The sequence below is a fragment of the Oncorhynchus masou genome, chromosome 30 (assembly GCF_036934945.1).
Source record: "Oncorhynchus masou masou isolate Uvic2021 chromosome 30, UVic_Omas_1.1, whole genome shotgun sequence".
In the NCBI taxonomy this organism is placed as follows: domain Eukaryota; kingdom Metazoa; phylum Chordata; class Actinopteri; order Salmoniformes; family Salmonidae; genus Oncorhynchus; species Oncorhynchus masou.
The window spans coordinates 43,374,832-43,400,422 of record NC_088241.1 but is presented as its reverse complement, the minus strand read 5'-3'; the positions used below and the strand labels follow the sequence as shown (position 1 = coordinate 43,400,422).

Here is a 25,591-nt window from a genome sequence, read left to right as displayed (position 1 = left end):
TGAGAAAGGGAACAAGGCCAAAACCATGGCCGCATCCCAAACGGCCCCCTATTCTCTTTGCAGTGCACCACTTTTGAACAAGGCCCATAGGTCTCTGGTCAAAAGTAGTGCACTATGTAGGGAATAGGATGCCACTTGGGATTCAGGAGCCCATGCTGCTGCTACTGATGCTCTTGCTGAGGTCAGACATCGCCGTGCGGACGTGAGCTGGGAGCACCATGAGGGAACACCACAGGGGTGGTCATTGAAGAAAACGGAACCTATTGCTGTTGTTGTGGCAAGAGTTGTGAGGGGGACTTACGAGAGGCTCCTTGTTCTTGACCAGCCGTATGATCTTCACTGAGACCTCGTCATCATCGATGTCATCGGGCAGCGGAGGCAGCTCGGGGTCGTAACTCTTCTGGGCCACCGTGTCATGGACAGACAAAAGACTCTACGGAGAAGAAGAAGAGGGGGATAAAGGAGGAGAGCGATAGAGGGGGCAGAGGGAGAGGAAAGAGAAGGATTAGGGTTACCATGCACGAAACAAAGCACACATCCCGACACGGAGACAATGTGCAGTTAACAACAGCATACAACCAAACTACAGAGAACTCCTACAATACGCAGAGGCCCTTTCAACGAGAGCGAGAGAAAAGGCAGACAGAAACAAAGGAGGGAGGAAGTCCCTCCTCTGAATGTTATGAATAGCTGTGCCTGCCTCAAGTACCTGATGATGGATTTGATTTGGTTAAGCTCCCGTTATTCTATCTACATGTGTTAATTGCCATTAAGGCTCAGTCTGCTCATAGATCTTCCTGATTAAAGGAGGTTAGCGCCGCTCGTCCCGAGGTCGCACTGAGACACTATGAATCATGGGGGATGTTAAGGAGGACAGAGGAATGGAGGACCAGTGTGTGTGTGTGTGTGTGTGTGTGTGTGTGTGTGTGTCGGGACTGCTCCCACGGGAACGCTAGCTAGCTGATGTTCAGCAACAGACAGAGCGAGGAGCAAAGTAATGAAGTTCTCAGCCGCCTCACATATTTCACACTCTCACAAGCAGCAGCAGAGCGAGAAGAAACGGGACGACACAGACGAGAATGATCGCATTCAGAGTCATTTTTCTAACTATTTAACGGCTCTGTGTCCTCTCCAAATGCTGCTGGAAACGCGCCGTTTTTTCCACGAAATAAAAAACATTGTCCAATCACGTGCCAGAAAGAGGAGGGTGAGAGAGGTGGAGGACAGAGAGGAGGGGAGGAGCAGTCTGTTTTATGACATGGGAGCACACTGCGCTACAGCGTTCAAGATGTTCCTAAAGAAGACCAGATGAGAGGAGACGGAGGAGGAAGAGGAAAGGGAGAAAGAGGAGGAAGAGACAGGAGGAATAGGAGAAAGAGAAGGAAGAGAACTGGTGTGATGTGCCCCAAGCTCCACTGGGAGTCAGTCTGAGTCTATCTGCTAATCAGCAGCAGATACACACAGGCCCGCTCTTCTCCTTCATTGAATGACCCTAAGGTCCAGAAACATCTCCAACCTTCCCCTCTCTCATAACCGACTCACTGATTCTACTAGCCAGTGTTTTGAAGCATCCTGCACCTGATTGTGCTCCATTCAGAGCTGAATAAAACATTACAGTATAAATATTTTTCAGAGGAACGCTCTCTTTCTCTTGATTTGCTAAGTAGCCACATCTCTTCCGTTTTTCTTCCTTTCTTCTCTTTTTGGGAAGTTAGAGAAAACGTTTCATGTGGTAGTAGCAGTATCGCGAGAGGAATACTTTTTGGGGGGCTCCGAAGATAGACAGACAAACGGAAGGACACATTCGGTGTCCCCAGCCGCCCTGGTGAGGTGTCGCTGTCACTCAACACCTGATCTGGTTCCTCAAGAACACCAAGGACTGTTACTATGTGCCAATCACAGCTTGTTCCTGCTTCAACCACGGAACAGACCAACCCTACTGCAACATCACTTCCTTAACTTAACCCAGCTCACCTCAGGCCTCACAGGGCTCCCCCTCCACTCTCGGTTTCCTAGCCCTTTGTGTCTGTGTGTGTGCGTGCGTACGCCTTCGTACGAGTCCTCATAGCGTACCCCTACTTACTATCCTTAATCCGACTTCCTCTACAGCCTTACTAGTCTCAGGTACCATACTCCCTCTCTAGCATCAGGAAGTCTGGAGAGCGCGGTTGGATCCCTATCCACTCATCGATGCCCACCACCTCCCCTGTCAGGTCCGAGTTGACACTCACCCCACCTCCTGTCCCCTGACAGATCGTAACAGCCTGGCCGGTAATGTCTTGTAAAAACTCCCCATCACAAGCAGAGACTAGCATCAACAGCACCAGGCTAATAGGTAGCACATGGCAGAGAGGCAGGGCAGACCCCTGGCTTGTGGTGGCTGCTGACACACTCACACAGAGACGCCCATACTCACACACACAGAAACACACGCACACACAGACAAACGCACACACACAGAAACACACACACACAGACGCCCATACTAACACACACAGAAACACGCGCACACACAGACGAGCGTACGCGCACACACAGACGAGCACGAGCGCGCACACAGACGAGCACGAGCGCGCGCACACACACACACAAACACACACACACACACGGCAGAGCATGGAAGCATTTTTCTGGGTCAACGACAGTGAGCAGATCCTTATGTTATGTTTTAGAGTCAGTGTTCTGTGTGTTCATGTATGTGTCTCCTAATTGAATGTAGAGCTGATATCCTTGCTGGAACTGAATGGTTCAGCTGGAGCAGGAGCTGGGCCTCCTATACAGCCTGGGTTACGGCGAGACCGAGCCTGAGTCCCAAATGGAACACTATCCTCTACATGGTGCACTACGTTTAACCATGGCCCACAGGGCACAAGGTGCCATTTGGGACACAAACAGAACACAGCACAGCGGGGTTCTGGAGCAGTGGGTTAAGTGCCAGCCTAGCACTGTCTGCCTCTGCAGGATGAAAAAGGACTCAACAGACAAGCCCAGTTTAATGAGCGCTAGATGCCAGGAATGACCAGGAGGTTTATTTGGACAAGCTCAGTGATCTGTTGTTATAGGATCCCTATCATGTCTAATGAACACAAACACCGCTGGGCCCTCAAAGTACTGTTAGCAGGGCGAGCCCAGCCCGGTCTCGGAGGTATCCGAAGTTGCGGACCAAATGGCATCCTTTTCCCTAGTGCACTACTTTTAACTGGAACCCTATGGACCCTGGTCAAAAGTAGTGCACTATGTAGGGAGTAGGGTGCCAATTGAGATTCTTATTCTGAAGTCCCTGGCTCGACGATGTGGTAGGCAGAGACCCCCCACGCCCCGGAAACAGACAGCCGTCATAATTGGCACTTTCATCACTGTCAATGTTAGTGTTTCTGAGGAGGTTAATATGGGCAGGAGTTGTTTATTCATCTGGGAATCATAACGGGAGAGAGAGGTGGGGAGGCGGGTGAGTGTGTGTATGTGTGTATATGCGTGTGTGCGCAGAGAAGCACTTTAAAACGCTGTGATTTATGTCCTGCCCTAGGAAGGGATCCTTTCAGCCATAATGGAGAGTGACACAGTTACTATCACACAGAGACACCATTCAGAGGCCAGCCATCTGATTGTGTTTTACACACAGACTGGGATTTCCATGGACCTGGGTAGGTGTCGGTGCCCCAGTAGAACGGACACATCTCTGTCCAGCCATCAAGAGTGAGGTGGAGGAGGGAGAGACAGCGAAACAGACAGAGAGTGAGAGCGAGGGGGTTGGAGAAAGAGAGAGGAGGAGGAAGGGAACTAGACACGGAGAACTAGCCACTCAAACGAAACGGCTTCCAAACCTCAGTCAGTCAGTGAATGTGTCACAGTCAAAACGTTCCCCCTGCCACCGTTCCCCAGCACTCTGGCTAGCTGCTGCTGAGTTAATCTATCGTGACCGAGTGCTTCTGCTGCTTGAAGCTAGAAGACCGTCGTCGTGACGGTTTACCCAGGGAGCGTTGAAACTATCAGACCAGCAGCGTTGTGGGCCAGGCACAAACCATACAGACACCAGCCAGGGTGGAGAGAGGGAGGGGAAGATAGGGGGAGTGTGTGTGTCCGTGCATGCGTGTCAGTGTGTGTACACTAGGGTATCTATGAACAGACCGCTGCGGTGGAAGGAGATGAGACAGACAGGGGAGAGGCCCCTACTTAGCAGCCCTGATGGCGGAGGCAGTATGTGTGTCTGTGTCCCAGTGCGTGCAATGCTTGGACCACTCCCCCATCTCAGTCTCTCATCTTACCTTCCCCCGGAGCCGGTCGGCCCTAGTGAACAATGACCTTTTACGAGGAGAGAGAGAGCTCCCCTGAGATGGTTCGATGCTGGGCCGTAACACAACCTGCAAACTCTATCAAAACCCAATACAGAGAGGTGTGCGGACACCGGCATGCTCCGTGGCAGAAGAGAGTCCTCAATGAGCCGTCGAGACTAGGGCACGTCCCTTTGGCAATATTCTTTATATCCCAAATGACACTCTATTCCCTATATAGAGCACTACTTTTGTCCAGAGCCTAAGGCACTATATAGGGAGCCATTTGAGACAAAGCCATAGCATAGTGAAGCAGGCAGCACTCCCTCCAACAGACAGACTGCAGTTATGATGAATTCACACACACACACACACACACACACACACACACACACACACACACACACACACACACACACACACACACACACACACACACACAACCACACACGCGTTTCCCCTGATGTTCAGTGTGAGGGGGTCCATCTGACTCTATTCATCTTGTAACTGTTCTCTCTCTGTCCTGCTGTTTGACATGATGGAGACAGAGGCAGAGCTCCAAAGTTTGTTTTTCTGGCAACGTTCTGTCTGTCTGACAGTGTGACGGCCTGAGTCATATCTAAGGTGTCTCTCCAAACCTCTCACCAGACACACACGCACACAAACACCTGCACACACACACACACACACAAACACACCTGGGGTCTGCATGATCATCTAACGTTTGAGATTTACGTCTAACAAGAGAGAGACAGCAGCCAGAGAATTGTTAAAAGGAGAGAAGAAGAAATAAGCCTTTAAAAGCTTGAAGAAGTGCTGTATCCGTTGGTGTGATATCATCTGGCTGACCTGTGGAGGAACAGAGAAGTCATGTATCATAGAGAGGACACAGGAGGCTGCTGAGGGGAGGACGGCGCATACTAATGGCTGGAATGGAGCGAATGGAGTGGCAACAAACACCTGGAAACCACGTGTTTGATACCATTCCACTAACTCCACACCAGCCGTAACCACGAGCCCGTCCTCCCCAATTAAGGTGCCACCAACCTCCTGTGGGAAGCGTCCCAAATGGCGCCTTATACCCTATATAGTGACCAGGGCCCTGGCCAAAAGTAATGCACTATATAGGAAACTGGGCACCATTTGGGACAGAACCCACAGCACAGCTAGGACGTGATGTCATTGTTGGAGGGAGACGGGAGAAATAACGCACAAATGCAAGATTGACTTAGTACCATGTATGGGGTAATGGAGTGACTGGGTGTGTTCTGAGTACCATGTAGAAGGATGGGATATGGAGTGACTGGGTGTGTTCTGAGTACCATGTAGAAGGATGGGGTAATGGAGTGACTGGGTGTGTTCTGAGTACCATGTAGAAGGATGGGATATGGAGTGACTGGGTGTGTTCTGAGTACCATGTAGAAGGATGGGGTTTGGAGTGACTGGGTGTGCTCTGAGTATCATGTAGAAGGATGGAATATGGAGTGACTGGGTGTGCTCTGAGTACCATGTAGAAGGATGGAATATGGAGTGACTGGGTGTGTTCTGAGTACCATGTAGAAGGATGGGGTATGGAGTGACTGGGTGTGTTCTGTGTACCATGTAGAAGGATGGTATATGGAGAGATTGGGTGTGTTCTGAGTACCACGTAGAAGGATGGTGTATGGAGTGACTGGGTGTGTTCTGTGTACCATGTAGAAGGATGGGGTACGGTGTGACTGGGTGTGTTCTGTGTAGAAGGATGGGGTATGGTGTGACTGGGTGCGTTCTGTGTAGAAGGATGGGGCATGGTGTGACTGGGTGTGTTCTGTGTAGAAGGATGGGGTATGGTGTGACTGTGTGTGTTCTGTGTAGAAGGGTGGGGTATGGTGTGACTGGGTGTATTCTGAGTACCATGTAGAAGGATGGGGTATGGTATGACTGGGTGTGTTCTGTGTAGAAGGATGGGGTACGGAGTGACTGTGTGTGTTCTGTGTAGAAGGATGAGGTACGGTGTGACTGGGTGTGTTCTGTGTACCATGTAGAAGGATGGGGTATGGAGTGACTGGGTGTGTTCTGTGTACCATGTAGAAGGATGGGGTATGGAGTGACTGGGTGTGTTCTGTGTAGAAGGATGGGGTACGGTGTGACTGGGTGTGTTCTGTGTAGAAGAATGGGGTATGGTGTGACTGGGCGTGCTCTCTGTACCATGTAGAAGGATGGGGTATGGTGTGACTGGGTGTGTTCTGTGTACCATGTAGAAGGATGGGGTATGGAGTGACTGGGTGTGTTCTGAGTACCATGCAGAAGGGTGGAATATGGAGTGACTGGGTGTGTTCCGAGTACCACGTAGAAGGATGGGGTATGGAGTGACAGGGTGTGTTCCGTGTACCATGTAGAAGGATGGAATATGGAGTGACTGGGTGTGTTCTGTGTACCATGTAGAAGGATGGGGTACGGTGTGACTGGGTTTGTTCTGTGTAGAAGGATGGGGTACGGTGTGACTGGGTTTGTTCTGTGTAGAAGGATGGGGTATGGTGTGACTGGGTGCATTCTGTGTAGAAGGATGGGGTACGGTGTGACTGGGTTTGTTCTGTGTAGAAGGATGGGGTATGGTGTGACTGGGTGCATTCTGTGTAGAAGGATGGGGTACGGTGTGACTGGGTTTGTTCTGTGTAGAAGGATGGGGTATGGTGTGACTGGGTGCATTCTGTGTAGAATGATGGGGTACGGTGTGACTGGGTTTGTTCTGTGTAGAAGGATGGGGTATGGTGTGACTGGGTGCATTCTGTGTAGAAGGATGGGGTATGGTGTGACTGGGTGTGTTCTGTGTAGGATGGGGTACGGTGTGACTGGGTGTGTTCTATGTAAAAGAATGGGGTATGGTGTGACTGGGCGTGCTCTCTGTACCATGTAGAAGGATGGGGTATGGTGTGACTGGGTGTGTTCTGTGTTCTGTGTAGAAGGATGGGGTACGGTGTGACTGGGTGTGTTCTGTGTAGAAGGATGGGGTATTGTGTGACTGGGTGTGTTCTGTGTACCATGTAGAAGGATGGGTAATGGAGTGACTTGGTGTGTTCTGTGTACCATGTAGAAGGATGGGGTATGGAGTGACTGGGTGTGTTCTGTGTACCATGTAGAAGGATGGAATATGGAGTGACTGGGTGTGTTCTGAGTACCATGTAGAAGGATGGAATATGGAGTGACTGGGTGTGTTCTGTGTACCATGTAGAAGGATGGAATATGGAGTGACTGGGTGTGTTCTGTGTACCATGTAGAAGGATGGAATATGGAGTGACTGGGTGTGTTCTGAGTACCATGTAGAAGGATGGGGTACGGAGTGACTGGGTGTGTTCTGTGTGAAGTTGGTAAGGGAGATCGAGATAGAGAGTGAGAGAAATAGTGTGTGCGTGTTTGTGTGCGTCTTACCTTGACGTGGGGTTTAGCCAGTAGATTGAGTAGCTCGCTGATCTCTTCACTGGCACTTTTACCCTGCAGTTCCTCAGACAGCTGAGAGTAGGTGAGTGAGTGAGAGAATTGACAGAGAGATAGGAAGAGAGAGTGTCTGTTAGCATTAATATCGTCCAGTGATAACGAGACAGTCATACAGAACAACAGACTAACATGCAGACCAGACCAGACCAGACCAGACCAGACCAGACCAGACACGCGCGTTGCAAAATAAATGTACACATACATGTTATCCAATCATTTCCCCCACACTGCTCGCACGCGTCAGCGAGCGTCTGCAAGGCCAGGCGCTAAAACACAAAATCGGTTCTATTTGTGACGCTCAAAGCGCTGCAAGTCCAGCCTCTCCCATCCCCTCATTGGTTTTTGGAAGCATATACCCACGTTCCATCTCTTCATTGGTTTTTAGAAGCATATACCCACGTTCCATCCCCTCATTGGATTCTAGAAGCATATACCCACGTTCCATCCCCTCATTGGTTTCTAGAAGCATATACCCACGTTCCATCCCCTCATTGGTTTCTAGAAGCATATACCCCCATTCCATCCCCTCATAGGTCTTTAGAAGCATATACCCACGTTCCATCCCCTCATTGGTTTCTAGAAGCATATACCCACGTTCCATCTCCTCATAGGTCTTTAGGAGCATATACCCACGTTCCATCCCCTCATTGGTTTCTAGAAGCATATACCCACATTCCATCCCCTTATAGGTCTTTAGAAGCATATACCCACGTTCCATCCCCTCATTGGTTTCTAGAAGCATATACCCACGTTCCATCTCCTCATAGGTCTTTAGGAGCATATACCCACATTCCATCTCCTCATAGCTCTTTAGGGGCATATACCCACGTTCCATCTCCTCATAGGTCTTTAGGGGCATATACCCACATTCCATCTCCTCATAGCTCTTTAGAAGCATATACCCACATTCCATCTCCTCATAGCTCTTTAGAAGCATATACCCACGTTCCATCTCTTCATAGGTCTTTAGGGGCATATACCCACATTCCATCTCCTCATAGCTCTTTAGGGGCATATACCCACGTTCCATCTCCTCATAGGTCTTTAGGAGCATATACCCACATTCCATCTCCTCATAGCTCTTTAGGGGCATATACCCACGTTCCATCTCCTCATAGGTTTTTAGGAGCATATACCCACGTGGGTGACTGAAAGATGAACTTGGGCACGCACTCGGAACGAGGAAGAGCCCAGTTGTCTGTTTGAAAAGTTTGTGGTAGCTATCGACAGTGGCAAGAAAAAGTATGTGAATAACTTGGATTGTTGCATAAATTGGTCGTCAACTTTGATTTGATCTTCATCTAAGTCACATCAACAGACAAACACAGTCTGCTTAAACTAATAACACACAAACAATTATACATTTTCATATCTTTATTGAACACACCGTGTAAACATTCACAGTGTAGGTTGGAAAAGTACATGACCCCCTAGGCTAATGACTTTTCCAAAAGCTAACTGGAGTCAGGAGTCAGCTAACCTGGAGTCCAACCAATGACACGAGATTGGAGATGTTGGTTAGAGAAAATTTGAGTTTGCTATTCACAAGAAGCATTGCCTGATGTGAACCATACCTCGAACAAAAGAGATCTCTAAAAGCCTTGATGTTCATCAAGACAAATTGTCTATTATTGGAGAAAGTTCAGCACTGTTGCTACTCTCCCTAGGAGTGGCATTCCTGCAAAGATGACAGCAAGAGCACAGTGCAGAATGCTCAATGAGGTTAAGAAGAATCCTAGAGTGTCAGCTAAAGACTTACAGAAATCTCTGGAAGATGCTAACGTCTCTGTTGGCAAGTCTACAATACGGTAAACATTAAACAAGAATGGTGTTTATGGGAGGACACCACAGAAGAAGCCACTGCTGTTCAAAGAAAATACATTGCTGCACATCTGAAGTTAGCAAAAGTGCACCTGGATGTTCCACAGCGCTACTGGCTAAATATTCTGTGGACAGGTTAAACTACAGTTGAGTTGTTTGGAAGAAACACAACACTATGTGTGAAGAAAAAAAGGCACAGCACACCAACATCAAAATCTCATCCCAACTGTAAAGTATGGTGGAGGAAGCATCATGGTTTGGGGCAGCTTTGCTGCCTCAGGGCCTGGCAAGCTTGCCATCATCGACGGAAAAATGGATTCCGAAGTTAAGACATTTTGCAGGAGAATGTTAGGCTATCTGTCCGCCAATTGAAGCGCAAAAGAAATTGGATGATGCAACAGGACAACGACCCTAAACACATTAGTAAATCAACAACAGAATGGCTTCAACAGAAGAAAATACACCTTTCAGTGGCCCAGTCATTTCTGACCTCAACCCGATTGAGATGCCGTGGCATGACCTCGAGAGCAGTTCAACAGACATCCCAAGAATATTGCTGAACTGAAACAGTTTTGTGAAGAGGAACGGTCCAAAATTCCTCCTGACCGTTGTGCAGGTCTGTTCCGCAACTTCAGAAAATGTTTGGTTGAGTATATCACATACTATTTCCACCCTATACTGTGAATGTTTACAAGGTGTGTTCAATAAAGACATGAAAATGTATAATTGTTTGTGTGTTTAGTTCAAGCAGACTGTGTTTGTCTATTGTTGTGACCTAGATGAAAGTCAGATCAAATTATATGACCAATTTATGCAGCAATCCAGGTAATTCCAAAGGGTTCACATACTTTATCTTGCCACTGTAGCTTCTTAGTTTGGATCCCGCGACGCAGTTGGCATCAGTTGCTGGGACTGCTCGTCTTTTTCCAGTGATCTTGCCGACAAAGGACGGGTCTGAGGAGCTATTTGGCGTCGCAGCTAGCCCAGCTGCTAGCGAGCTGCATATCAAGCCAGCAAGGTTCTTGAACGCAGCCCGTGACGCGGTTAAGCATCATGGCTGGGACCACAGATCGCTCTGGGCTTGTGGCTGTCAAGATCCCTGCTGTTTGTTGTTTTCAATTTTCCCTGTGACCTGCCCTGTCTGGAACTGCAAGGAGTAACAGCATAACCTACGTTGAGTTGAATGAGTAGAACGGTGAGTCGATGATTTGAACAGGAGAAAGGCAAGATGATAGCAACCTGTAAGTCATTGAGAGAGTACATCAGTTCTGTGTGTGAATTCACGATAACAATGACATAAAACAGATTATCTCGAGGGACAATCAAGGCAGAACAACACGGTTGTGGACGGAATTTCAGAATCTCCACATGAGACCTGGATGGAGTCTGCGGGAAATTATCTCTGAGAAATTGAAGATGGACCACAGGAAGATTGAGGTGGAGAGCGCCCACAGGACTGGAAAACCAACCACCGGCCCAGGTGATAGGCCCAGGCCGATAGTGGTCAAGTTCCTGAGGTTCAAGGACAAGGTAGCTGTTCTGGAAAGCGCCAAGAACTTGAGAGGAACGAATATCTTCCTCAACGAGGACTATCCTGAAGCTGTTCGCCAGAAGAGGAAAGAACTGATCCCAGCCATGAAAGCTGCCAGAGCGACATTGCGTACCTCCGCTATGACAGGCTCATTGTCCACCCTGATGACAGATCCAAGCCTAAGGGTTCGGAGACTCAACCTCGCAACACACACACACACACACCAATTGATTAATGGACTGCTGAATGTATATTTTTTATCTTGCTTTGTTTGCTCTTTTCAGTATTATGTTTATTTCTGATAAGCTACCCAGGGAAGGGCTGAAAATAGCCCATATTAACTTCTTGGATATAGGGGGCGCTATTTTAATTTTTGGATGAAAAAACGTTCCCGTTTTAAACAAGATATTTTGTCACGAAAAGATGCTCAACTATGCATATAATTGACAGCTTTGGAAATAAAACACTGACGTTTCGAAAACGGCAAAGATATTGTCTGTGAGTGCCACAGAACTGATGTTACAGGCAAAACCCAGATAAAAATCCAATCAGGAAGTGCCTCATGCCAATGACTCCTTATATGGCTGTGAAGGAGCTAGGAGTCAGCTTACGTTTTCCCCAAGGTGTCTGCAGCATTGTGACGTCTTTTTAGGCATTTCCATTTGAGAATGGCTGTAAGAGACCATATAGGGCGAGTGGACGCATGGTGTCTCCCGGAGAAAACCTTACGTAAAATACTGAGGTAGCCATTTTCCAATCGTTTCTTATGAGAAACCAACTGCCTCCACGGATATATTATCGAATACATATGTTAAAAACACCTTGAGGGTGGATCTTAAACAACGTTTTCCGTGTTTCTGTCGATATTATGGAGCAAATTTAGAAAAGAATTTGGCGTTATAGTTTAAGTATTATCGGTCGATTTCTCAGCCAAGCATGATGAAGAAACGGGAGCTATTTCGCCTACAAATATATTATTTTTGGAAAAAAGGAACATTTGCTATCTAACTGGGAATCTCCTGAGTGAAAGCATCTGAAGTTCTTAAAGGGTAAATTATTTAATTTGGTTGCTTTTCTTATTTTTGTGAAAATGTTGCCTGCTGCCAGCACAGCCTGGCATAGCATTATGCCATGCTAAACTTACACAAATGCTTGTCTAGCATTGACTGTAACGCATATTTTGAAAATCTGAGATGACAGTGTTGTTAACAAAAGGCTAAGCTTGTGTTTGAATATATTTATTTCATTTCATTTGCGATTTTCATGAATAGGAAACGTTGCGTTATGGTAATGCGCTTGAGGCTATGATTACGCTCCCGGATTGCTCGTCGCTAGAGGTTAATATATGTAGCCTTAGAAATTAAATCAGTAACTTGCTAACATTAGATAACAGTCATATATTAGCCATGTCTGTAACACACTTAGATAATTAATTTGATGATTCAGCAATAGCAATACATGGATATAGCATCTATAGGAGAGCCAGTAATGCTTATGGGGGAGGTGTTGATATATATATATATATGAATAGGAAACGTTTTTATATATATATATATATATATATATATATATATATATATATATTCTGAGCCATCTCCCTGTAATACTTATAGAAGATCTTATGTCAAGTGTTATTGAAGTTGAAGTTGTGGTTGCTCACTTGGCTCATCCAAAGCCTTTTCTTTTGGGGTGTTGCTATGGGTACCAAGAGCTAACCGTCAGTATCTAAATAATATGTGTGAAATGCTTGACAGTGTATGTATGTGATGTAAACAGAGAGGTCTACTTTCTTGGGGACCTGAATATTGACTGGTTTTCATCAAGCTGTCCACTCAAGAGGAAGCTTTTTACTGTAACCAGTGCCTGTAATCTGGTTTGGATTCTTTTTTATCAACCTACCAGGGTGTTTACAAACACTACAGGAACAAGATCATCCACATGTATCGATCACATTTTTACAAATACTGTAGAACCTTGTTCTAAAGCTACATCCATACCCATTGGATGCAGTGATCACAATATAGTGGCTATATCCAGGAAAGCCAAAGTTCCAACAGCTGGGCCTAAAATAGTGTATAAGAGATCATACAACAGATTTTGCTGTGACTCTTATGTGGATGCTAAAAATGTGTTGGTCTGATGTGATTAATGAGGAGCATCCATTTATGAAATTGCTTCTTCCAATTATTGATAAACATGCACCTGTTAAGAAACTGACTGTTAGAAGTGTTAAGGTTCCATGGATTGGTGCGTAATTGAAAAACTGTATAGTTGAAAGAGATGGGGCAAAAGGAGTGGCTAATAAGTCAGTCTGTACATCTAACTGGCTGACTTACTGCAAATTGAGAAATTATGTAACTACACTCAACAAAAAGAAGACGAAACTAAATTATGAAGCCAAGATCAATGATGGAAAGAATGATGGAAAAAATAACATTGGATAAATGATGGGCAGAAACACAAATTAAACTCCATCTTTCATCAAATCATATGGCTCATACATCACAAAACCATTTGATGTTGCCAATTATTTGAATGATTACTTCAATGGCAAAGTGGGCGAACTTCGGCAGGAAATGCAAACAAAGAACAGTGAGCAATTGTACTCATACATAAAAAATAAAACAAATGAAAGAAGAGCAGTGCAAGTTTGAATTTTGTAAAGTTAGTGTGGGAGAGGTAGACAAATTATTGTTATCTATCAATAATGACAAACCTCCTGGCATTGACAACTTAGATGGAAAGCTACTGAGGATGGTAGCTGACTCTATAGCCACTCCAATCTGTCATATTTTTAATCTGAGCCTAGAGGAAAGTCTTTGTCCTCAGGCCTGGAGGGAAGCCAAAGTAATTCCGCTACCCAAGAGTGGTAAAGCAGCCTTTACTGGATCTAACATTGGACCTATCAGCTTGCTGCCAGCTCTTAGCAAACTGTTGGAAAAAAATAGTGTTTGACCAAATAAAATGCTATTTTTCTGTAAAGAAATTAACAACAGACTTTCAGCATGCTTATAGAGAAGGGCACTCAACATGTACTGCACTGACACAAATTACTGATGATTGGTTCAAAGAAACTGCTATCTATCTAAACACAAAAAAAAGAAACTGCCCTTTTTCAGGACCCTGTCTTCAAAGATAATTTGTAAAAATCCAAATAACTTCACAGATCTTCATTGTAAAGAGTTTAAACGCTGTTTCCCATGCTTTCTCAATGAACCATAAACAATTAATGAACATGCACCTGTGGAACGGTCGTTAGGAAATTAAGGTCACAGTTCTGAAAACTTAGGACACCGAAGAGGCCTTTCTGCTGACTCAAAAACACCAAAAGAAAGATGCCCAGGGTCCCTGCTCATCTGTGTGAACGTGCCAAAAGGCATGCTGCAAGGAGGCATGAGGACTGCAGATGTGGCCAGGGCAATAAATTGCAATGTCGTACTGTGAGATGCCTAAGACAGCGCTATAGGGAGACAGGATGGACAGCTGATCGTCCTCGCAGTGGCAGACCATGTGTAACAACACCTGCACAGGATTGGTACATCCGAACATCACACCCGTGGGACAAGTACAGGATGGCAACAACAACTGCCTGAGTTACACCAGGAACGCACAATCCCTCCATCAGTGCTCAGACTGTCCGCAATAGGCTGAGAGAGGCCAGACTGAGGGCTTGTAGGCCTGTTGTAAGGCAGGTCCTCACCAGACATCACTGGCAACAACGTCACCTATGGGCATAAAGCCACTGTCGCTGGACCAGACAGGACTGGAAAAAGTGCTCTTCTCTGACGAGTCGCGGTTTTGTCTCACCAGGGGTGATGGTCGGATTTGTTTATCGTCTAAGGAATGAGCGTTTCTCCGAGGCCTGTACTCTGGAGCGGGATCGATTTGGAGGTGGAGGGACGGACATGGTCTGGGGTAGTGTGTCACAGCATCATCGGACTGAACTTGTCGTCATTGCAGGCAATCTCAACGCTGTACGTTACAGGGAGGACATCCTCCTCTCTCATGTGGTACCCTTCCTGCAGGCTCATCCTGACATGACCCTCCAGCATGATAATGCCAACAGCCATACTGCTTGTTCTGTGAGTGATTTCCTGCAAGACAGGAATGTCAGTGTTCTGCCATGGCCAGCGAAGAGCCAAGATCTCAATCCTATTGAGCACGTCTGGGACCTGTTGGATCGGAGGGTGAGGGCTAGGGCCATTCCCCCCCAGAAATGTCCAGGAACTTGCAGGTGTCTTGGTGGAAGAGTGGGGTAACATCTCACAGCAAGAACTGGCAAATCAGATGCAGTCCATGAGGAGGAGATGTGCAGCAGGTAGCCACACCAGATACTGACTGTTACTTTTGATTTTGACCCTCCCTTTGTTCAGGGACACATTATTCCATTTCTGTTAGTCACATGTCTGTGGAACTTGTTGCGTTTATGTCTCAGTTGTGGAATCATGTTATGTTCATACAAATATTTACACATGTTAAGTTTGCTGAAAATAAACAGTTGACGTTTCTTTTTTGCTGAGTTAAGAACTCAGAGGGTTTCTTTAATGAAAGCTTCTCTAATGTCAAACATGTAAAGTGTGGTGTACTGCAGGGCAGCTCTCTAGGCTCTCTACTCTTCTATTTTTACCAATGACCTGCCACTGGCATTAAACAAAGCATGTGTCCATGTATGCTGATGATTCAACAATATACGCATCAGCAACCACAGCTAATGAAGTCACTGAAACCCTTAACAAAGAGTTGCTGTCTGTTTTGGAATGGGTGGCCAGTCATCAACTGGTCCTGAACATCTTTAAAACTAAGAGCATTGTATTTGGTCCAAATCATTCCTTAAGTTTTAGACCTCAGCTGAATCTGGTAATGAATGGTGTGGCTGTTGAGAAGAAATGAGAAGAAAAAGCCTGAAGGAAGGAGGAGAGATTACGAGAAACTAATTTGTTTTACCGTTTTATCTGTGGATTAATTGTCGGAGGAGTGTGCATTTCAGGTAAAATAACAACCCAATGTTTTTATCTCAGGGCAAATTAGCGAGCAACCGCAAGCTAGCTAGCTAAATTGCCATGAATGTTTAATGCTTTTCGACCTGTCCCCAAACTAATATAATTTGTTCAGAGTTGTTGAGGTTTCAACCTGCATGCGTGTCCTGATCGGTTCTGGTGTGTGGTACAAAATCAGCAGGCGCGCGAGCAGTTTTGTCAGTATGTAACAAGGCCAGACGAAAAGAGGCCTTAGTCATGCTATAGAGGTAGTAATCCCTGTCTGTGTGCTGAGGGCCGCCAGGCAGCATGAAGAGAGACAGCCCATCAATCTGATGTCTCCCTAATACCCTCTGCTTCAGCACCAGAGCCAAAGCCAGGGGCCCAGACCCAAACCTGGTGGGCTGCTGCCTGGACCAGACCCGTGGTTGTCTGGTTGTCTAGAGGGGGTGGCCAGGCTCATCTCCGTGGGCTGGACAGGAGCTGATTTATGGGTGCCCTGGCAGAGAGAGCCGTGGTTCCCTGGGGGTGAGGAAGGCTGGAGAGAAGCGGCGAAGGAGGGTTGAGTGTCCAGACAAAGGGTCGCTTGTGAGTGAACTGGGATGAGGAGGAGAACCGCCTGAACTGCGTCTGTTCAACGAGCCCCGGTGAAAAATCACAAGAGCTCTGAGAATCCTCCCACTGGCAGGGACAAGAGGAGGAGTGTGTGGGAGGAAGAGGGGAGAAGAAAAAAACACACACCAGGGTTAGGGTCAATCCATTTAAATTCTAGTCAATTCAGGAAGTACACTGAAATTCAAATTCCAATTCTCGTCCATGCTGTTCAGTGGGGAAAATGGGGAAGTGGAATTTGGTATACTTTCTGAATTGACTGGAATAGAAAAGGAATTGACCCCTAACCCTGACACACCCTGCTCTCTGTTGCTCTGAGTGAGCGACCACCAGTAGACCACAGTAAAGGGGCTCTAAAGCCATGGGGGAACAGTTCAAGGAACATCATCCTCCCACACACACACACCCAGACACACACCCAAACTAGCGTGTGATGATTACAGAGGAAAAGAGCGGAGTATGTTTGACTAATGACGTCCAGGGTGAGGTAGCAGCCAGGTAGGGGTGAGGTACAAGGCAGCAGGGGTGAAGGAAAGGGCCGTGGAGGGAGAGAGAGAGAGAGAGAGAGGGGTCACTACTACGCTGTTGCCCTCTGAAGAGACAGACGGGAGCTTAAGTGTGTGTGTGTGAGAGCGAGAGAAGAATAAAGATGAGGTTGTGAGCATCTTGCTCTGTACAGACATCACCCCTTGCCAAAGTGAACTGCTACGAGAGAGAGAGAGAGAGAGAGAGAGAGAGAGAGAGAGAGAGAGAGAGAACAGGTCCTTTTATTGTCTCATTAAAGGCTTTAGCTCATAACTCACTAGGGAGGAAAGATGACACAACACACTCTATACTACCTTCATGCTTCTACGCTACAATCACACTTTCCATTCTCTCTGTGTGTGTGTGTGTGTGTCTACTTTGTGGATTGTGGCTGAGTGTATTCCAGTCGTAACCCCATGGCCAGCCTCACACTGATGTCTGTTTAGACAGGCTTGATGTGGAGCACTGAGTTTACGGTTCCCGCGGCCATGAAACCCATTACGTTATTTCAAACACAAATAAAAACCTGTGTCTGGCTACAACCGATGCATCTTGTTCAATTAAAGCTAGTCTTTTTGTGATTGAATTTTACACCAGATGTTTCCACAACATAAGGTAAATACATGGTACTGTCTCTTGGACATGCTAAAACGGGCCTAGTGCTGGATGACACCATGAGACTGAAGTGAACATCAACGTCTTCAGGTCTGTCTGTCCTAATGGCAATTACTTACCTGAAAGATCCAATGGAAATCAGTTCAACATTCATATACACGGACAATATTTGTCAGTTTGTGTTCACTTCTGCATTTGTAACACTTCTTTAAGACAAAGATAATGAAGGTACAGGTAACTGCCAAAATAAAGGAAACGCCAACATAAAGGGCGTTGGGCCACCACGAGACAGAACAGCTTCAATGCACCTTGGCGTATATTCTACAAATGTCTGGAACTCTATTGGAGGGAAGCAACAATTTTACACAAGAAATTCCATATTTTGTTGATGGTGGTAGAAAACACCCAATTGGGTTGAGATCTGGTGACTGAGACACAAAAATGACCCACATGACTTTAAGCATGATGGGATGATTTGACTGCTTAAGTACCTCAGGAACCAGACTTATGCGCTTTCAATATACTTTGTTTCCCTCATTTACTCAAGTTTCCTTTATTTTGGCAGTTACCTGTGAATCAATGCATTGTAACTGTGGATTGACAGTCAGTATTGAGAGAGAGAGAGAGAGAGAGAGAGAGAGAGAGAGAGAGAGAGAGAGAGAGAGAGAGAGAGAGAGAGACAGAGAAGAGAGAAGTTCTCTCTGGGCCCACCTGGTGGACAGTCTGGAGAATGACAGACTAGAGAGGATGGGAGGACAACCAACAGAGGAGAGGGCCAGGGTAAAGGAGACAGACATATTCTGGGAGCTGTGGCCTTGTGTGTACTTAATTTGTGCTTGTGAGTTTATGGGCCTATTATGTGTGTGTCTGTGTGTGAGCGCATGCATGCATGTGGTTGCGCGTGTGTAATAGTATTTCATCAAGCCTGCCAGGTATTTTGAGGACCCATGAGGTCTGTCCTATAGCAGCAGCAGTAGAGGTCTGGTGGGTCTGTGGATGGAGTCACCTGCTGAGACTGCTCTAGACAGTGCACGAGGGCAGACCGGGGTTGAAGTGTCATTTTATGTGAGGCAATAAATTCAACCTCCATAACCGAAACTCAACCCCAAAATGAATTTCACCAAGACTTCCTCTACTCAAGTAGTTTAATACCATACACTCTACTACACACAATGACTTCAATGGCTTTCATTCCGACGCTCGGCGAGACGACGCGGTTGAAAAGGGATACTTCTTAAAAACACACATAGTTCTTAAAAACACAAGTACTCTGAATGATTCTAGTTGGTGGCTCTGTCACTCCAGACGGCTCTGATAAATCATCTTTATCCTGATATCTGAGGTTTCTCACAGCATTTACGAGGAAGCGCACATTTCAAACGCGGTAATTTTAAAAATGAACGGGGGGCTGAGAGGTGGGTCCCTTAAATAAATACAGAAAAGGACGCTTGCCATGACCCATGGAGGGAGGGAGGGAGAAGGAAAAATAAACAACGTTGTCTCTCTCTCCCACGCACACACAGTAGACAAACAGCAGTAGTGTGCACTAAGTCCCCGGTGCTGTATTGTGGATCCGGTGATCTGGGCTGTCATCCTTCCATCCATACATCAATCGGTCTTCTAGAATTTCTCTGGGCCAGACCAGACCAGGCCAGACCAGTCTCTCCCGTCCCAGGGCTGTGTGCGGTCATTGTCACGGCAGGCCGCTTAACAACGACAGCAATGGAGTTTGCAAGACAGCAACAACAGTCCTGAGACTCAGGCTAGGCACCCACAGCTAAAGAAACACACAGCCAGCCCAGCCAGGCCATAAAACAACCCACTAGACGCACTCCACCTCTCTCTTTCTCTCAGATCCCTTTGACTCTCTCTGCCCCCCCTCTCCTCTCTCCTCAGGCCTCCTCAGTGCTCTTTAGAAGGAGATGAGGAAAACTCCACAGCACTTTGATTACAATAAACAGAACAGGGGATTTAAAACACAACCACACATCATTAAAATACCGCTTACATTACTAAACCAGACTGGATCAGTGGTTTATACAGGTGTGTGTGTGTGTACGGATGCTCTTGTGCAACCATGCACGTGTGTGTGTGTGTAACGCTGCTAGTTCCATTACTGACCAATAGGAAGAAGCACCACTAACACAATGTCAGATATATGTTTAGTTAATAATGACAGAGAAGGGTTTTCAGGGCTCTGATGATGAGAGGAGCAGAGAGTCTAAAGGCCGTACAGATGATGGAAGGAAATAACCCATCGCTATATGCCATGTTGGTACTCTGTCATGCACGTACAGACACACACAGAGTGCTGGCATTTTGGGTAGAGGACGACAGGTTAATAAATCGACGGGGCCGTGTGCCACAGGTGATAGTGTGACACCGCCTCTCTCGCTTCTCTCCTATATTTATGCTCCCCGAGTCATTTCTCCTCTTTCATCTGTCGCTTCGTCTCTTCCTGTCCTCCGCCCTGACGCTCTCATCCATCTTTTAACCTTCCTCTGAATTGTTGCCCTTTTTCACTCTTTCCCTCCTTCCTTATGCCCTTCGAAAATGATCACTTGTTCCCTGGGGCCATGAGAGCTGGATTTTCTATTCCGTAGCAGCTAGACGTATGGGAAGAAGCGGGGGAGAAAGGAGGGAGGGGGGGGGGAGAGGTCAGGGAGAAGAGTGGGAGAAAGGAGAGAGATGAGAGGGAGAGATGGGATCTAAGGGTGCAGTGTTATTGGAAAAGGCGTGTCATATCATTCTGAGAGTGAGAGGAGCCAGGTAGCTACATGGAGAGAGGTGAAAGGTCGCAGGAGGAGAAATAACAACAGTGAAACCTCATCTGACTCCCAGCGGGAAACTCGGCGGGGGTAGGGTGTGTGTGTGTGCGTGTGTATAGGTGTCCTGTGTGTGTGTGCAAACCGGGGCGAGGGGGAGCTACTTACGTCAGCGGCCAGGGAGCCAGCACTGTCCAGGATGGGGGCAGGACTATGCTCCTCATAGTGCTGCAGTCTCTCATGGATCTGAAGGAGAGACCGAAAGAAAGGAGAGATTAAGAGACAGGAGAGATGAAGAGAAATAAAGGAGAGACTGTTGTGAGTTGTGGTCAGAGAGGGGGAGGCTGGGAAACACACACTAGTGTCTGTTAACACACACACACACAAAAGAAAGCCATTCTCAGAGGGCTACCGGAGCACAACAGACTGCTTTAGTGCTTTTCAGTTCATTCTCCAACTGTACCATCAATCCTGCTCTCCTCCACCTACTGGATAAGCTCTGGTGGTTACCGATTTCTAAACATTTCAACAGCTTCACTAAATACTATCAATATAGGACCGCAGCACCAGAACACAACTTTAGTCCCAGGACAGAGGGGGGGAGGGGAGGTAAAGAGAGAGAAAGTGAGAGATCGACACCGTTGCCCTAGAGCACACAAAAAAAAAACTCTACTTAACATGGCCTAAGCATCAGCGCCACAGGTAATTTCCACAAATAAATAAAATTCGACATACCAATTAGGATCTGGCTAAAAATACTTGAATCAGTTATAGAACCCATTGTCCTTTATGGTTGTGAGGTCTGGGGTCTGCTCACCAACCAAGAATTCAAACCAAATTGAGACTTGCAGAATTCTGAAAAGAATAATGCATGCAGAACACCAAATAATGCATGCAGAGCAGAATTAGGCTGATACCCGCTAATGATCAAAATCCAGAAAAGAGCCGTTAAATTCTACAACCACCTAAAAGGAAGCGATTCCCAAACCTTCCATAACAAAGATTTGTAACCTGTTGCCACAAGAAAAGGTCAACCAGTGAAGAACAAACACCATTGTAAATACAACCTATATTTATGTTTATTTATTTCCCTTTTTGTATTTTAACTATTTGCACATCATTACAACACTGTTTATATACATAATATGACATTTGTAATGTCTTTATTGTTTTGGAACTTCTGTATGTGTAATGTTTACTGTTAATTTTATATTGTTTATTTTACTTTTGTATATTATCTACCTCACTTGCTTTGGCAATGTTAACATGTGTTTCCCATGCCAATAACGGCCCTTGAATTTAATTCAATTGTGAGACGGAGAGAGAGAAAAATGAGAGAGAGAGAGAGAGAGAGAGAGAGAGAGAGAGAGAGAGAGAGAGAGAGAGAGAGAGAGAGAGAGAGAGAGAGAGAGAGAGAGAGAGAAGCTGATAGTATCATTATGATTAGATGTGTCAGTGACATCCAACCCAGCTGACACTCCTGGGTGTGTTCATAAATTCACTCTGGCTATCAACTCCAATTTCAGAGCACTTTTGTCTGAAAGTGCCAGAGCCCAGAATAACTGATGAATTTACGAACGCTCAACACCCGTTGAATATGGCCGGTGTTGGTAAACGTTGTCAAAGAAGCATACTTAAATTGTTACACAGTCAGAGTCACCAAAGCTCTGGTTAACATGAACAGCCTAACCAGCTCTGCTAGGGAGAGTAAAATGGTCAGAGTGAGGTATTCTCATTTGTGTCTAGAAGTAGCTAGCAAGCTAGCCAATGTTAGCCAGTTAGCTTGGGTGCTTGACTGCCATTGTGAGGTCAGAACACTCAACCCTACTCCTCGGCCAGAGCGTCTAGTGTGCACTCTGAACGCTCCGAGAGGGAAATGCTCGGAATTTACGAATGCCCAGAGTGCACTCTGAGCGCACTCTGGCACTCCAGATTGAATTTACGAACACACCCTGTCATGTGTGATGTATGAACTGCTGCCAAAGAATGCCACAACAAAACAGGATGTTGTCAGGGCCTATCAGCACATCGTAGAGGGACAACCACCCACCTACTGCCTCTCGCTCCATCCCTCCATCCCAGGACCGGGGTGTGGGGCTGGGCCAAGGGTTGAGTGACAGCTGGGCCCAAGCCCTGGATCATTCCTAGATGTCCCAGCAGCCAACCTACATTCCAGCACCACGAGGATGGAGGAGAGAGCCCTTTGGCTGGGGTGACAATGACAGAAGAGTCCTGGCCCTGGAGCTTGGAACGGCTGGGTGCCTGGAGGGCCTACGAAGAACGGCACTCACTCAATCTTTCTTTCTCACTCCCTCTCCCTCTCGCTCGCTGTCCCCCTCTCTCCAATACTCTCCCTCTCTCTGCAGACATGGAGCAGAGACAAACCGCAACCAGCGAATCACTCACTAGGAGGAGGAGAGAAGAGTTTGGGTGAAGGGTTTGTTTTCTGACACGTTGTTAACAACTACAGTTGCTGTGTAATTAAAACTTCTCTGGCTTTTTGAGAACTATGTTACCCGGACAACGTCACAGCCTGTGTGTGAATAAAAACAGGAATGCGCCTGCATGGGAGGAATGTGTAAATTACGCCACACGCAGGACGGAATTAGTCTCCTCTAACGTCACTTTCAACGGCTAATAATTGCGGTCACAGAAAGGGGTAAAAAAAATGGAAGGGGATTTTGTATATTTGAACAAAACAACATAATAAAACGTATGCAGAGCAATGCAGAGGGAACGTGCTGGTTTTTATAGAAGGGAAATAGGTTCCAACATAGCTACAAGATAAAATGATCCATACATTTTGGAAGTCCCATAGAGACCAGAGGTTTTTAACCGGTGCGCCTTGAGGAACTCAGGTGGGCCGCAAAACTTTTCCTAATATTTTGGAACAGTCACTTATAAACGCACATGGAATTTTGATTGGAAGGACCAGAGCCACTCAGACAATATATTGCATGGCACATGGTTACATCTGTATCATTTGAGCAGTGTACATCAACAGCATAGTCATTGTATTTTTTGACTTTGCCTGTGAGAACCATTAGTACAAGCAAGTCTGATTAGGTTTACCTGAACCCCAGCATCTGCTATAGAAACAAAACGGAAGATGGCTTTGTGTCAGTGGTTGCACCTTTACAATGCAGAAAGCTGCTACTCTCCTGCAAAATATATATATATTTTACCGGAGTAACTTTTTTCCCACAGTGGCGTGGATTGTGGGACGCTCTTAAAAAGGGGTACACAAAACATGAAAATAGTTCAAATAAATCCAATTTGATCTATAGAAAACCTGTGTCACCGAAAATATCAGTCAATATCACTAAATCAATTAATAGGGACATTTTAGGTGTGCAGCAGAATTTTTTTTATCCCATCAAAATTTGCCATGATTCAAAAAAGTTAGGGAACCACTGATAGTGACCATAGATTAGATCATTTTCAGTGGCTTATACATTTAATATTGTCTTCATATTGTGGTAATATACCAGTATCGGATTCAGCCAAAAGGTCTCTGGAGCTAAATCATCCAGTGTCTCAGTCACAGACAGAAAGAATGAGAGTTAGACAAGAGCAGTATTGTTACCGGGTCAGGTTTAAGGCTGTAGGCTACAGTACCAGCACAGAGGAGTAACAGTACAGGAGATCTGGTCACCACCAAGGGTTCCAATCCCCAAGATAAATCCACATTACTCGGCCATAAAACACTGCATTAGGCGTGTCCCCTGGTAATCTGGGGAGGGGAGCGCTAAACTGGGGAGCCTGACAGCTGCTCCTCCTCTGCTCTTACTGAGTTTTGAGACTAGGGCTGAAGCTTTGCGACTAGGGCTGGGGCCGGAGCTTCGAGACCGCGGCCGGAGCTTCGAGACCGCGGCCGGAGCTTCGAGACCGCGGCCGGAGCTTCGAGACCGCGGCCGGAGCTTCGAGACCGCGGCCGGAGCTTCGAGACCGCGGCCGGAGCTTCGAGACCAGGGCTGCGGCTGGAGCTTTGAGACCAGGGCTGCGGCTGGAGCTTTGAGACTAGGGCTGGAGCTTTGAGACCAGGGCTGGAGCTTTGAGACCAGGGCTGGAGCTTTGAGACCAGGGCTGCGGCTGGAGCTTTGAGACTAGGGCTGGAGCTTTGAGACCAGGGCTGGAGCTTTGAGACCAGGGCTGGAGCTTTGAGACCAGGGCTGCGGCTGGAGCTTTGAGACCAGGGCTGCGGCTGGAGCTTTGAGACTAGGGCTGGAGCTTTGAGACCAAGGCTGGGGATGGAGCTTTGAGACCAGGGCTGCGGCTGGAGCTTTGAGACCAGGGCTGCGGCTGGAGCTTTGAGACCAGGGCTGCGGCTGGAGCTTTGAGACCAGGGCTGGAGCTTTGAGACCAGGGCTGCGGCTGGAGCTTTGAGACCAGGGCTGTGGCTGGAGCTTTGAGACTAGGGCTGGAGCTTTGAGACCAGGGCTGGGGATGGAGCTTTGAGACCAGGGCTGGGGATGGAGCTTTGAGACCAGGGCTGGGGATGGAGCTTTGAGACCAGGGCTGAGGATGGAGCTTTGAGACCAGGGCTGGAGCTTTGAGACCAGGGCTGGAGCTTTGAGACCAGGGCTGGAGCTTTGAGACCAGGGCTGCGGCTGGAGCTTTGAGACCAGGGCTGTGGCTGGAGCTTTGAGACTAGGGCTGGAGCTTTGAGACCAGGGCTGGGGATGGAGCTTTGAGACCAGGGCTGGGGATGGAGCTTTGAGACAAGGGCTGGAGCTTTGAGACCAGGGCTGGGGATGGAGCTTTGAGACCAGGGCTGGGGATGGAGCTTTGAGACCAGGGCTGGGGATGGAGCTTTGAGACCAGGGCTGGGGATGGAGCTTTGAGACCAGGGCTGGAGCTTTGAGACCAGGGCTGCGGCTGGAGCTTTGAGACCAGGGCTGTGGCTGGAGCTTTGAGACTAGGGCTGGGGATGGAGCTTTGGACCCATCTCAAGGATACTTCTGATAACAGGTACGAATCACATTGCAGACAGAGGACTAG

The 25,591-nt window shown here is 47.0% G+C and overlaps 1 protein-coding gene across 3 annotated transcripts in view; it reads right to left on the bottom strand.

The window, feature by feature from the left end:
• The window catches only part of LOC135522634 (MAGUK p55 subfamily member 7-like), a 273,268-nt gene that overhangs the window by 117,049 nt on the left and 130,628 nt on the right, over window positions 1-25,591 (bottom strand). For all 3 annotated transcript variants that reach the window (XM_064949080.1, XM_064949082.1, XM_064949081.1), the window contains exons 5-7: window positions 20,759-20,836; window positions 7,680-7,760; window positions 302-433 (exon numbers count right to left, since the gene is read on the bottom strand). In XM_064949080.1, the coding sequence (XP_064805152.1) occupies window positions 302-433; window positions 7,680-7,760; window positions 20,759-20,836 (291 nt within the window). The remainder of the gene's footprint in view (window positions 1-301; window positions 434-7,679; window positions 7,761-20,758; window positions 20,837-25,591) is intronic.